Source organism: Zingiber officinale, chromosome 1B, assembly GCF_018446385.1.
Source record: "Zingiber officinale cultivar Zhangliang chromosome 1B, Zo_v1.1, whole genome shotgun sequence".
Classification (NCBI taxonomy): Eukaryota; Viridiplantae; Streptophyta; class Magnoliopsida; order Zingiberales; family Zingiberaceae; genus Zingiber; species Zingiber officinale.
In genome coordinates, this window is record NC_055986.1 from 53317723 (window position 1) to 53333333 (window position 15611).

Genomic DNA, 15611 nt, shown 5'->3' on the forward strand with positions numbered 1-15611 from the left:
CTTAATATAATTACTCAAAAATTCAGCATTATTTACCATTTAAAGAAAATCTAGTAAATTTTTCATCCAATTGAGTCATTTAAAGAAAATCTAGTATAGTTTTCATCTAATTAAAGTGAAAAAAGAATCGTACTCAATTTGATAGAAAATATACTGGATTCAAATTTTAATGTACTGAATTTAAGAGAAATGATATTGATTTTTAGACTTGTTATACCCAAAAGTATCATAGGCAATTAGGTAAACATATTTGACTAGGGAGTGGAAATAAAGTTTTTCACCACTAGGGACTGCATGCAAAGTTTTGTTTATCAATGGGGAGTACATGCAAAATTATCCTTTAAATTTTCTTAAATTTATATTAAAAAAATGATAATCCTAATTAATCTCATTGACTATATCTAGGGATGCTTGATCCAGTCTTACGAAAATTTTCATCGATCATCAGGATAAATCGAAAAGTACACGCGATGATAACTTAAATGTCATATCGCGACACCATGTCTTGCAAATACACCATTTTTTCCTTAATTAAATTACACATTAAATCCCTGAAATACTTACATTTCTTTATGCATGTTGTCTTAAGGTGTTACCACATGAAGTCTTGGGGTCGAAACTTGACGTGTCTGAGTATGTCTTCCCTTATGTCTCGCCACATGTACTAATAGATAGTAGTCATCCATGATTTACCTCTTGAGAACGAGCGAATCATTTTTTACCACATTTTGTCAAAGTAGTATTATGAGCCCCGGGCACAGTGTACTAGTAAGGCGCTCAATGTATTTATTAAATAGCACGGTTCGAAATGGGCTTTATAGTGAATTTTCAACTATAAAGGTCAACTGTTGTGGCAAATTATAGTGAGCACTTTCAGATTTATTCGATGGACGAACCAAGAGAGGGTCGCCTGTCTACAAGATTAGTCGGGTTTGTAAAAGTTTAGATATATGGATTAAAAAAAATAATATCATATGTTTGAAATTCATCGCCGCATTAGATGTTAAAGCAAAAAAAATCATGATCAAAAGTAAGATTGCCCTATACAAAATAGCACATGTTAGAGAATATTTATCCAACAAAACTCATTTGATTCTTAAGTCACTATAATATTGTTGTAAGGTCCGATGTTTTTTTTTTTATTATTCCCTTTCTTTAAAAAAAAAAAAAAAAAGAAATCCAAGGGGGAACATAGAAATAAACTCTTTATTTTACTTAAGAGGGGCTAAATTGCTAATGACCAATTAATGGACACTTGGGCTTAGCCCAATTGATAAAGAATGGGCCAAACCCTAAGGATTTGGTTCTTATAAGGAGTGGGTAGTGAAGAGAAAAAAAAAAAAGAAGAAGAAAGGGTTTCGGCGGAAGAAAAGGAAGAGGAGGGGGGCTGGTCTCGACGGGAGGAAAGAAAAGGGGACGCCTCACCATTGTTCGTCGTCGCCAACACCGGGTCTCCGAAAACAAGGCACCTCTAGAACCCTTTCTCTTCCCCTTGATTAAGTCTGTTTTCCTTTTTGTTATCCCAGTATTTGCAGAAGTTTATTTTTCCAGCACCTCTTTCGGCTCCTTGAACCCATATACGTAGCAAGTTTGGAGGGAACTTTAGGCTTTCTACAGCAGGTATGAGGGAGGGCTTTATTCGGTTGGCTGGCTGGGGTCTCTGATGGTTGTGTTTGTAAAATAAGCAAGGGTTTGATTGATTGTAGCCTGCTTTGAGTTGAGCGTTGGAGTTGATTTTGATGTTTATATTGCTTCCTTGCAATAAATCTGCTTCGACGAAGGGGATTTCAGCAACAGGGCAACGGAATCGTTTTTTCTTGCTTTGCACTGCAAGTGGATTTTTTTTAGTGATCGGCTTGGAAGTGTGAGGTTCAGTTTATGGGGTTTTGGGTTTCCTCAAGACAAATTCTAGGTATAGTGTTTTGGACTTGGTTGGATGATATTGTGTTGAGATGATTTCTGTCTACGGTGGCAGAGTTGGCTGGTGGGTATCAGTGTTGTGTTCTAGAAGGGTAGTGAATTCGACTATTGGTTAGAATGGGTGGGGAGTAGTGGATTTGGGTTGACCTCTGGTGAAGCTTTTGTTTCCTCGAGCAGTGTGGAGGAAAAAAAAAGAAAGGGAGTTGGCGTTGTGTTAAGTGATTATTTTTCCTTTTGTTCTCTTCTAGAATTTTTGCATGACCATGGCATAATTTAATCTTTATTCTGCTCTTTACTAAAAATTTCATGTCCATGGTATTAAGTGAACATTGCTTGTTTTCTTCCATATTCATAAAACTGTTAAGTGATTCCTAGTTTTTTTTTAATATAGACATGGTATTAATACTGCATGACCGTGTTAGTATTTAAGTGGTATGAATTTCCTTAAGTTGCATGAACTGCTTTCCTTAGACCCAAATAGGATTTCGGTAGTGGTGCAGGTTGCTTCACCCAATAGATTCAACCATGGAAATTGATAAGAGAGTAGGAAGTTTGGTATTGAAGGAGCTATGAGGGTGGGACTGCAGTTCAGTTTCTTTTGTTGACTTTTAGAACAGAACTTTTGCTATGCCTCGGATCATACTTTTGTTAGTGTTTGTTACTCCTTTCTGTCTCATAATGTCCAAGTTGTTCATGAAATGTTTGGAGTTTAAGTAGGCCTTCTTATGGGAATAGGCTTAACTGCTATGGATGTAAATTGCGAAGTCTGGTATTGATAAACCATGATCACATGTAGTTACTGGTATGATTTCTTAAATAGTTTAGTATAGAAAATGGTAATTTCTGTTTATTTAATGATGGAAAAAAAGACTATAATTAATGGGAATTCCGGAAGGGTCAAGGCCCCAGAGGGACCCCGTTTACGGGACAAGGCCCCAGAGGGACCCCAATACCGGATTTCCATATTTGGCCACGGCCCAGTGACGAGAGTTGCTGACGCCCCGCCACCTGGTACCATGGTTAAACAGATTGATCAATCGAACAAAGGATAAAAGATGACTAATGCGCCTCTACCTAAGAATGATATATGATGAATGCTAAAGGAAAAATGTTTATAATGTAACACACAATGGATACTCAAAGTAATGTTAATGATACTTATAGTATAATGTTTTTTTTGTTAAAAAAAAACTTATATGCTTGTTTGCTTGCATGTTAGACAATAAATCCAAATAAAGGTAGATTTGATGATGCATGCGACTAGATAAGAAGATTTTGCTACACTGGTTTGGAGGTGCTGAGTTAATCTCACCGGGTGTTGGTTTTGTGTGGCAGGTGAAGAAATGGGCGACGTTGGAGGCTTGGACCTTGACCAGACTAGGCTGGATAGTACACTCCCGAGGACTCACTGATTCCGCATAAGGAATAAATAAATAGCATTTATAATTTAGAGAGAATAAATTTGCTTTCAGTTTAAATTCTGAGAATGTATGACGGGTTTTATCAATAACAAACAATTTCCTTATTCGTTGGAACGTTATACGATGCAAAAAAAAAAAAAAAAAAAACTTAGGGTGTTTTAGTTGGTATCAGAGCAAAGATCTTCTATGGGATGTGTACTACCAGTTCTAGTAAGTTCAAGAACTGAGCCCCAAGTCTGTGAGTTATTACTGCTTTGAATTAAATATGCTGAATTTAAATGCTTATATGTTATAAAAGTTAGGTAGTTAAATGTTCGAAAGAGTGTAAGATGGTTACGAGTGAGATGTTATGTGCAGGCATGCCCCCAAGACGAGTTTATCAAAGGCGTAAGACAAATGGCCGTGCTGGAGGAGAACGTGAGGTGGAGAGACATGCTGCGCCTCCCTCACCTCCACTACCAGATGCTGCTACCCGAATACTGGAAGGAATGGCTCAGCTCCTGGAACAACATACTGGTAACGCCCATAGGGGACGACAGGAGGACGTGTATATGCAGTTCAGGAGGATGGACCCTAAGGATTTTGCTGGCACTACTGACCCCTTTGTTGCTGAGGGGTGGATCCGATCCTTGGAGGTGATATTCCGATACATGGACATGGCTGACGCTGACAAAGTTCGATGTGCCATATATCTGCTGAAGGATGATGCTTTGCTATGGTGGGAGGGAGCTGAAAAGGGGGTTAATCAGAATACCCTGACCTGGGAGGAGTTCAAGGGGATCTTCTACGACAAGTATTTTACCGCTGATGTGAGATCGAGGTTGAAGAGGGAGTTTATGAGTCTTCGTCAAGGAGACTTGTCTGTTGCTGAATTTGTTAAGAAATTCGATAGAGGATGTCATTTTGTGCCCCTGATTGCTAATGATGCTACAGAAAAATTAAGGCACTTTCTGGATGGCCTCAGGCCAACTATCCGCCGGGATGTTCTTTTGGCTGATCCGACTGAATACCAAGACGCCGTCACTAGAGCCTTCAGAGCCGAGCAGTCTTTGAAAGATATCGAGTGGGAAGTGCAGAGAAAGAGGCCTCCTCCACAACAGCAACAGCAGCAGAATAAGAAGTCATATACCGGACCACAGAAAGGGCAAGGACAGTCGAAATTTCAAGGGAAAATGAAGCAATCACCGCAGGAAGCAACTGCCGTCAAGACAGAGGAAAAACCATTGTGTAAGGAGTGCAATCGCCAGCACTATGGCCAGTGCCTGTGGGGCACCTACAAGTGCTTCAAATGCGGAGGAGACGGGCACAAAGCTAAAGAATGCCCGAAATTACGAGAACCGGTGACCGGACGAGCATTTGTGATGCATGCCAAGGAAGCAGAGCCAGACACTACGCTTATCACAGGTAATCAAATTAGTTTAATGTATTTATTACCTATCACATAAATGTTAAGTATGGCTAATTTACATGGTCCGAGAAGGGACCTCCAATAACCCAATTATAGACAAGAAAATATAGAGCACTAAACATAAAGAGGACGAAAAATTTGACCGATTTGAAATGTTAAGGGGCTTAACGGGCAATTCTGGTAAATATTATGCTTAAGTGGATATAATGATATTGTTGTTACAGGTAGGATATCCAACGCAGGTGTAGCTACATATGCTTTGCTGGATTCAGGAGCTACACACTCATTTATATCGAAGGCCTTCGTAAAGCGACTAGGAATTTTACCAGAAGACAAGGGGATTGTATTTAGAGTCACTGGACCTTCTGGTGAACAGATGTTATCTACCAGGATGGTGAAGGACATGGAGCTTAGACTGCAAGAGCAGGTGGTTCAAGCAGATCTCATTGTGTTGCCAATGCCAGAGTTCGATATTATTCTGGGAATGGATTGGTTATCACGGAATGGAGCTACGATCGACTTTCGGCGGAGGACAGTGTCCATCCGATCACCCCGCGGGGAGCCGTTTATTTTTGAGGCAACCAGAGACAGACAAAGGCTGCACCTCATTTCTTGTGTCAGTGCAAGGAAACTCATGATGAGGGGATGTCAGGGAGTTCTAGCAAATGTTATTTCCATACCTGATGTAGTCAACCATAAGGTGGAGGATGTCGAAGTTGCCCGAGAATTTCCTAACGTATTCCCTGAGGATGTCTCTGGTATTCCTCCGGAAAGAGAGGTGGAATTTTCCATTGAGCTGATACCCGGTACCGTGCCAATCTCTAAGGCACCGTATCGACTTGCTCCGACAGAAATGAAAGAACTGAAGAATCAGATTCAAGAGTTGTTGGATAAAGGATTCATTCGTCCAAGCTTTTCACCATGGGGCGCGCCGGTGTTGTTTGTGAAGAAAAAAGATGGAAGTATGAGGCTCTGTATCGATTATCGGGAATTGAATAGAGTGACCGTGAAAAACAAGTATCCTCTGCCAAGAATTGAGGATTTATTTGATCAATTGCAAGGGGCGTCGGTATTCTCGAAGATAGATCTCCGATCAGGATACCACCAGTTGAGGGTAAAAGAAACGGACGTGCACAAGACGGCCTTCAGGACGCGATATGGACATTATGAGTTTATGGTAATGCCATTCGGAGTGACAAATGCCCCAGCAATCTTCATGGATCTCATGAATCGCATATTTCAGCCGTACCTCGATCAGTTCATTATTGTATTCATAGATGACATTTTGATCTATTCAAAGAGCAGGGAGGAGCATAGTCAACACTTGAGAATCGCTTTGCAGATATTACAAGACCGAAAGTTGTTTGCAAAGTTCAGCAAGTGCGAGTTCTGGTTAGAGAAAGTAGCATTCTTGGGCCATGTTATTTCAAAGGATGGGGTTGAAGTAGATCCTATTAAAGTTGAGGCAGTCAGAGCATGGCCAAGGCCTAAAAATGCAACCGAGATACGCAGTTTCTTGGGTTTGGCGGGCTACTATCGGAAATTCATCAAGGGTTTTTCTTCCATTGCAGTGCCCTTGACGGCCCTTACGAAGAAGAATGCTAAGTTTATATGGGGGGATGATTGTCAAGACAGTTTTGAGCAGTTGAAGCAAGCGCTTACTACAGCGCCAGTTTTAGCTATGCCATCAAGTCAGGGAGAGTATGTGTTGTATACAGATGCTTCGAAGCTAGGCTTGGGCGCGGTTTTAATGCAGCATGATCGAGTCATTGCGTATGCGTCCCGACAGTTAAAAGTACATGAAAAGAATTGTCCTACCCATGACCTTGAACTGGCAGCGGTTGTGTTTGCCCTCAAGATCTGGAGACATTATTTATATGGGGAGAAGTGCAAAATATTTACTGACCACAAAAGCCTAAAGTACATTTTCACCCAGAAGGAGCTGAACATGAGACAGAGAAGATGGCTAGAGCTTGTGAAGGACTACGATTGCGATATTCACTACCACCCCGGGAAAGCTAATGCGGTTGCTGATGCCTTGAGTAGGAAAACAGCGGTCATCACATAGCTATCGGTACAGAAACCCCTCCAGACGAAAATTCAGGAATTTAACCTCGAGATATATACTAGGGACCAGGCTCCCAACTTAGCCACTCTAATCGTACAGCCTACCCTGAGGGACAAAATTCGGACAGGACAAGCTATTGATGGGCAGCTACAGAAGTGGAAACGGAAGGATGAATCTAAGGGTTTGGGTTTATATTCAGTCGAAGATGGTATTGTTAGATACCGGGATCGACTCTGGGTTCCGGGTGTCGACTCACTTAGAGTTGAGATCCTGACAGAAGCTCACAACACTCCATATTCTGTGCATCCAGGGAGTACAAAGATGTATAAGGACCTACAACTACTTTATTGGTGGCCAGGTATGAAGCGTGACATTGCACGTTTTGTATCGGAATGCTTAACTTGTCAACAAGTCAAAGCAGAACATCAAAGGCCAGCGGGGATGCTTAAGCCACTTCCAATTCCTGAGTGGAAGTGGGAGAATATCACCATGGATTTTGTAGTGGGTCTACCGAAGACGGTGAAGGGCTTTAATGCCATATGGGTGATAGTTGATCGACTCACGAAGTCAGCACATTTTCTACCAGTAAAAACCACCTTCTCCATGACTCAGTACGCAGAGTTGTACGTTCGAGAGATTGTCAGATTGCATGGGATTCCTGTTTCTATAGTGTCGGATAGAGATCCAAGGTTTACGTCGGCTTTCTGGAAAAGTTTGCATTCAGCCATGGGGACTAAACTATTGTTTAGTACAGCATTTCATCCCCAAACAGATGGTCAATCGGAAAGGGTGATACAAATTTTAGAAGACTTGCTGCGAGCATGTGTGATCGATTTCCAAGGGGGTTGGGAATCAAAGCTACCGCTTGTGGAGTTCACTTATAACAACAGTTATCAGTCATCTATAGGCATGGCTCCTTATGAGGCACTTTATGGAAGGAGGTGCAGATCCCCCATCCATTGGGATGAAGTGGGAGAGAGGGAAGAGGTGGGACCAGAAATCGTGAGGCATACAGCAGACCTAGTAGCCAGGATTAGAGAGAGAATGAAGACTGCCCAAAGTCGGCAAAAGAGCTATGCTGATAGAAATAAACTCTTTATTTTACTTAAGGGGGGCTAAATTGCTAATGACCAATTAATGGACACTTGGGCTTAGCCCAATTGATAAAGAATGGGCCAAACCCTAAGGATTTGGTTCTTATAAGGAGTGGGTAGTGAAGAGAAAAAAAAAAAAAAAGAAGAAAGGGTTTCGGCGGAAGAAAAGGAAGAGGAGGGGGGCTGGTCTTGACGGGAGGAAAGAAAAGGGGACGCCTCACCATTGTTCGTCGTCGCCAACACCGGGTCTCCGAAAACAAGGCACCTCTAGAACCCTTTCTCTTCCCCTTGATTAAGTCTGTTTTCCTTTTTGTTATCCCAGTATTTGCAGAAGTTTATTTTTCCAACACCTCTTTTGGCTCCTTGAACCCATATACGTAGCAAGTTTGGAGGGAACTTTAGGCTTTCTACAGCAGGTATGAGGGAGGGCTTTATTCGGTTGGCTGGCTGGGGTCTCTGATGGTTGTGTTTGTAAAATAAGCAAGGGTTTGATTGATTGTAGCCTGCTTTGAGTTGAGCGTTGGAGTTGATTTTGATGTTTATATTGCTTCCTTGCAATAAATCTGCTTCGACGAAGGGGATTTCAGCAACAGGGCAACGGAATCGTTTTTTCTTGCTTTGCACTGCAAGTGGATTTTTTTTAGTGATCGGCTTGGAAGTGTGAGGTTCAGTTTATGGGGTTCTGGGTTTCCTCAAGACAAATTCTAGGTATAGTGTTTTGGACTTGGTTGGATGATATTGTGTTGAGATGATTTCTGTCTACGGTGGCAGAGTTGGCTGGTGGGTATCAGTGTTGTGTTCTAGAAGGGTAGTGAATTCGACTATTGGTTAGAATGGGTGGGGAGTAGTGGATTTGGGTTGACCTCTGGTGAAGCTTTTGTTTCCTCGAGCAGTGTGGAGGAAAAAAAAAGAAAGGGAGTTGGCGTTGTGTTAAGTGATTATTTTTCCTTTTGTTCTCTTCTAGAATTTTTGCATGACCATGGCATAATTTAATCCTTATTATGCTCTTTACTAAAAATTTCATGTCCATGGTATTAAGTGAACATTGCTTGTTTTCTTCCATATTCATAAAACTGTTAAGTGATTCCTAGTTTTTTTTTAATATAGACATGGTATTAATACTGCATGACCGTGTTAGTATTTAAGTGGTATGAATTTCCTTAAGTTGCATGAACTGCTTTCCTTAGACCCAAATAGGATTTCGGTAGTGGTGCAGGTTGCTTCACCCAATAGATTCAACCATGGAAATTGATAAGAGAGTAGGAAGTTTGGTATTGAAGGAGCTATGAGGGTGGGACTGCAGTTCAGTTTCTTTTGTTGACTTTTAGAACAGAACTTTTGCTATGCCTCGGATCATACTTTTGTTAGTGTTTGTTACTCCTTTCTGTCTCATAATGTCCAAGTTGTTCATGAAATGTTTGGAGTTTAAGTAGGCCTTCATATGGGAATAGGCTTAACTGCTATGGATGTAAATTGCGAAGTCTGGTATTGATAAACCATGATCACATGTAGTTACTGGTATGATTTCTTAAATAGTTTAGTATAGAAAATGGTAATTTCTGTTTATTTAATGATGGAAAAAAAGACTATAATTAATGGGAATTCCGGAAGGGTCAAGGCCCTAGAGGGACCCCGTTTACGGGACAAGGCCCCAGAGGGACCCCAATACCGGATTTCCATATTTGGCCACGGCCCAGTGACGAGAGTTGCTGACGCCCCGCCACCTGGTACCATGGTTAAACAGATTGATCAATCGAACAAAGGATAAAAGATGACTAATGCGCCTCTACCTAAGAATGATATATGATGAATGCTAAAGGAAAAATGTTTATAATGTAACACACAATGGATACTCAAAGTAATGTTAATGATACTTATAGTATAATGTTTTTTTTTGTTAAAAAAAAACTTATATGCTTGGTTGCTTGCATGTTAGACAATAAATCCAAATAAAGGTAGATTTGATGATGCATGCGACTAGATAAGAAGATTTTGCTACACTGGTTTGGAGGTGCTGAGTTAATCTCACCGGGTGTTGGTTTTGTGTGGCAGGTGAAGAAATGGGCGACGTTGGAGGCTTAGACCTTGACCAGACTAGGCTGGATAGTACACTCCCGAGGACTCACTGATTCTGCATAAGGAATAAATAAATAGCATTTATAATTTAGAGAGAATAAATTTGCTTTCAGTTTAAATTCTTAGAATGTATGACGGGTTTTATCAATAACAAACAATTTCCTTATTCGTTGGAACGTTATACGATGAAAAAAAAAAACTTAGGGTATTTCAATTGTGGTAGCCGATGAAACAATAGTAGAACAATAATAGAAGAAGAAAAGTGAGATCGAGTTTAGGTCCTCATATTATTATCGTCTTTCATGCTTATAAGGGATCAACATCCTAAATCCTAGGGTTGTTAGGTCCTAGGGATAGTGGGTTATAATTGTGAAAGGGTTATGTCCAATTATGACTCATATGTAAAATTCCTCATGCAATTGAATAGGGCGGTAGAGAGGTCATGCCCTAGAGAAGCCTAATATGCTTAGAGGGGAGAGTTGAATACAGAGCTCAAGAATAGCTCTAAGCAGAGTGCTTCTGGGATTTGGAAATTTAGTAGTGCAGAGTGTTTTAGGGGTCAAGTTGTATGGAGGACCTAGGAGGTTGAGTTGCATGAGGAACACGAGAAATCGAGTTGTACAAGGAACTTAGGATATTGACTAGTATAAGCAACTAGGGATGGCCAATTGTATGAGCAACTTAAGGTGTTAAGTTGATCAAGGAACTACACAGGGCACCTATTCTTTATGCGAGTAGGAGTGATGGCATGGGATAGAGCCACGTAGGTTGGATATATGACTTGGCATGACCATGTAGGTTGGATATGTTGGCTTGGAATTAGATCACTATCCTAGGGTATCTATCACCTGCCACCCCCTTAGGTCAGGCTTAGAAGTGAAAATGAGTGAGATCCAACTCACCTTTTTAGGTTAGCAAACAATCAAAGAAAAGGAACCAAATTGGTGAATTGTGTTGGGATCGTTGACCACATTAGAGGGGATGAATAGTAATTCACAATTTCACAGTTGTTCTCGGTCATTGTACTTATCTACAATATGTTAGTATACAGTAGAAAGAATAAAACCAAAATACAACATAAAACACATTCACATTGCGCCAAATTAAAGTGGTTTGGAATCCTTGAATTCTACTCTATTATCTACCATCCTAGCAAAATCATCACTATCTCTGTCTTTGTCTGATACTTTCTAGTAGCAAAGAAACATTTTACAACATATATTATGTAGGACCGTTGGGCCGGCTAGAAGGGGGGGGGTTGAATAGTCCTGCAGAAATCAAAACACAAACCAACCCTTCTCGAACTCTTAAACTGACACTTGTAAAATAATCAAAGCAATAAACTAATATTAGAACAGAAAACGAGGCACCAGGTTTTGACTTGGTTACAACGGGGGAAGTTGTTAATCCAAGAAAGATGATCGCACTAGAATTTCTCCTTCAGGCGGAGAAGCCTCTTACAAAGTTGAAGCACACAACAGAAGCTAACTACAGAAAGCGTACAAGTGTTTGAAAGAAATGCGTGAGTTCTGAATTCATGAAAAGCTTCTGGACCAATGCTATATTTATAGCCTTGGTCGGGGCGCCTGGAAGGGTTCCGGGCGTCCTGGGGGGGATAAATTTTATCCCCCAACGTTCAGATCGAGTTTTGACTCGATCTGGTGAAAATACTGGGTCCGGGCGCCCGGAAGGGTTCCGGGCGCCCCGGACTGTTCCGGGCGCCCCGGAGCCCAAAGTCAACAGCCGTTGACTTTTTCGTCCGGGACCTCTTCTCTGGTTCAGTCCCGCCTCGGTCCGGTTCTTCTCCTCCGGATCCGCTCACTTGGGTGATCTCTGCCATCCGGAAAAGGGCTCACCCGAACCCAATTTCCGGTCTTCTCGAGCGGGCTTCCCTCCGGCTTCTCGTCCCTCGGAATCGCCGTGTGTTTCCTTCTCGTCCGTCGGCGTACTCATCCGCAGTCTTCGTCCCTCAGACGCCTACGTCTCTTGCTCCCTGAGCAATCTTCCGCTCCGACTTTAGTCCCTCGGAACCACCGCACGCTTCCTTCTCGTCCACCGGGGTACTCTTCCGCAGCACCTCGTCCCTCGGACTGTCGTCCTTCTCGCTAGCTGCGTCTTCCGCTCGACTACCTGTGTTCCTAAGCTCCTGCACACTTAGACACAAGGTTAGAAACACACAGGACCTAACTTAACTTGTTGATCACACCAAAACAACCTTGGGGTTCCAACAATCTCCCCCTTTTTGGTGTGATCAACCCAAGTTAAGATAGGGTAAAATTGACTTTAAATAAAATTAAGTAACTTAACTTAATTTGCAATTTAAGTACAAAAAGATAGAAAAAAAATAACTCTATCTACCTCAATAAAAAAAGATAGACAAAAAATTAAATCTATCTACCTCCCCCTAGACTTATACTTTCCCTTCTCCCCCTTTGATCACAAAAAAAATGGGGTTCCAAGAGAAACAATCTAAGGGTTAGAGTTTTAGTAAATTTGAAAAAATATTTAGAAGAAATTCATAAAAACAAGTTTAAGTTTTTGCAAGAATTATTTTGAGAAATATTTCTAACTTAAAAAAAAAATTCTAAGTAAAGTTTTTTTTTTTAAAAAAAAATCTGACTTAGGAAAAAAATTTCTAAGTAATTTGAGCATAAATTTCTAATTTCAGAAAATCTTTTAACTTAAGAAAGAATGATTTTTGAGAATTTTTAAGCACATAAATGACTTAGTCAATTAAAAATTTCTAAGTAAATTTCTAAATTGAAATAAAATGTTTTGAATAACCCTTTTTAAAGCACTAATTAATTCTTGTATTAATGCTTCATTAGTAAGTTAATTAAACATTTATTTAAATATTTTGGCTTCCAGGTCGTGGCGAGGCATTAGGCCTTCTTGGTTATTAGAACAACAACCACTTCCTTAGACAAAGCCTCATAAAGAAATTCTTTGTTTAATTTTCTCACTTAAAGCGCTAATTTTAATTTTAAATTTAATTTAAGCATGATTTAGGAACCCAATATAGGTTCCAACCTACTGGATTAACTAAAAAGTTTTTAGGAACATATTTTCTTGAAATGTTCCTAATTTGTCCAGGGTGATATTTAAAGTACCAATTTAAATTATTAAATCTTCTAACATTGGTTTTAGATGAACATGCATGGTTTTTCAAGTTATCTACTTGAATTTTCAAATCATCATTTTCAAGTTTCAATTTTTCATTTGCTAGTTTTAATTTATCTAATTCTTCTAAGGGACAAGACTTAGCTAGAATTACTTTTAAATTTTTATTTTCACTTTCTAATTTGCAACAATCTTTTGTTAAAAGTTTAACAAACTTAAACATTTTATCGGGAGGAAGAGATCGTACCTGACTTACCTTGTCGATCTCGTTGTCCGTTTCTCCCCCTGAGCTGCTGCTTTTTCCGACGTGTCTCCCCCTTCATCGATGCTCTCGATACTCATTTCGGAAGAGCTTGAATCACAGTCGTCGTCTTGATGACTTGCCATCAGTGCGAGTCCGGAGAAAGCTTCGACTTCCGATTCGGATGATGTATCGTCCCACGTCGCCTTTAGGGCCTTTCGCTTTTGGATAGGCTTCTTACCCTTCTCCTTGTCCTTGTTCTTCAGCTTGGGGCAGTTGTCCTTGACGTGCCCTTCTTCGTCGCAGTGGTAGCAGCGGATCGTTCTTTTCCTCTTTCCCTGCGGATGGTTAGTAGATCTGGATTTACAAAGTTTCTTGAATCTTCTTACCATCATTACCATTTCCTTGTCATCGAGAGAGGATCCCGATTCTAGTTCGTCTCTCGAGGCTTTGAGGGCGACGTTGTTTTTAGGCTCCTTCATTCCTGCACATCTTGACTCATGCACTTCAAATATTGAAAAGAATTCTTCTAATGAAATCTTTTCTAAATCTTTAGAAATGTAAAATGCATCTACTAATGATGCCCATTTGGTATTTCTAGGAAAGGAATTTAAAGCGTACCTGAGCGAATCTCGGTTGCTTACCTTTTCTCCGAGATTCAAAAGACCGATGATAATTTCTTTTATTCTCGAGTGTAGATGCGCGACTGACTCGTCTTCCCCAAGTCGCAGGCTGGTGAGCTGATTGCGAAGCAGATCTCTTCTGGCGAGCTTAGCTTCGGACGTTCCTTCATGCAGCTCGAGGAACTTCTCCCAAAGTTCCTTTGCAGAGTTGTATTTACCGATCCTGTTGACTTCTTGAGGCGGAAGAACGCTTAGCAAATGGTACTCTGCTTTGTCGTTCGCTACGAAGTCGGCCTACTCCTTTTTTGTCCATTTATCTATTTCCTTGTCCTCTGGAGCTTGAAAGCCAAGTTTCATTGTTAAAAATAATTCAATATCTGTTGTAAGAAATACCTGCATATGTTTTTTTCTAAGTGGCGAAATCCCCTTTGAATTTCGGCGGGTGAATGCTTGGTCCAGCCATCTCGTTGCTTCGTTCGGCGGTTAGTCCTCCTGAAGCACCTTGGCTCTGATACCACTTGTAGGACCGTTGGGCCGGCTAGAAGGGGGGGTTGAATAGCCCTGCAGAAATCAAAACACAAACCAACCCTTCTCGAACTCTTAAACTGACACTTGTAAAATAATCAAAGCAATAAACTAAGATCAGAACAGAAAACGAGGCACCAGGTTTTGACTTGGTTACAACTGGGGAGGTTGTTAATCCAAGAAAGATGATCGCACTAGAATTTCTCCTTCAGGCGGAGAAACCTCTTACAAAGTTGAAGCACACAACAGAAGCTAACTACAGAAAGCGTACAAGTGTTTGAAAGAAATGCGTGAGTTCTGAATTCATGAAAAGCTTCTGGACCAATGTTATATTTATAGCCTTGGTCGGGGCGCCTGGAAGGGTTCCGGGCGTCCTGGGGGGGATAAATTTTATCCCCCAACGTTCAGATCGAGTTTTGACTCGATCTGGTGAAAATACTGGGTCCGGGCGCCCCAGATTGTTCCGGGCGCCCCGGAGTCCAAAGTCAACAGCCGTTGACTTTTTCGTCAGGGACCTCTTCTCTGGTTCAGTCCCGCCTCGGTCCGGTTCTTCTCCTCCGGATCCGCTCACTTGGGTGATCTCTGCTATCCGGAAAAGGGCTCACCCGAACCCAATTTCCGGTCTTCTCGAGCAGGCTTCCCTCCGGCTTCTCGTCCCTCGGAATCGCCGCGTGTTTCCTTCTCGTCAGCCGGCGTACTCATCCGCAGTCTTCGTCCCTCAGACGCCTGCGTCTCTTGCTCCCTGAGCAATCTTCCGCTCCGGCTTTCGTCCCTCGGAACCACCGCACGCTTCCTTCTCGTCCACTGGGGTACTCTTCCGCAGCACCTCGTCCCTCGGACTGTCGTCCTTCTCGCTAGCTGCGTCTTTCGCTCGACTACCTGTGTTCCTAAGCTCCTGCACACTTAGACACAAGGTTAGAAACACACAGGACCTAACTTAACTTGTTGATCACACCAAAACAACTTTGGGGTTCCAACATATTATTTACAAAGAAATACAAAAATAAAACAAAGATAGAAATATGAATTGTTATGTTTAAGAGGTGTCCTAAGACAATCGTCTTATGATTTGTACTATTTATTTTGATAAAGATAAATTCACTATTTGAGTACAC

At 41.2% G+C, this 15611-nt stretch overlaps 1 protein-coding gene across 1 annotated transcript; it reads left to right on the forward strand.

The window, feature by feature from the left end:
* The first annotated feature begins 3700 nt into the window (after positions 1-3700).
* Positions 3701-7936, forward strand: LOC122038405. Its single transcript, XM_042598147.1, has 4 exons — positions 3701-4745; positions 4974-5634; positions 5863-6761; positions 7539-7936. Exons 1-4 carry the CDS (start codon positions 3701-3703, stop codon positions 7934-7936), a joined length of 3003 nt encoding a protein of 1000 aa, XP_042454081.1.
* Positions 7937-15611: the final 7675 nt, after the last annotated feature.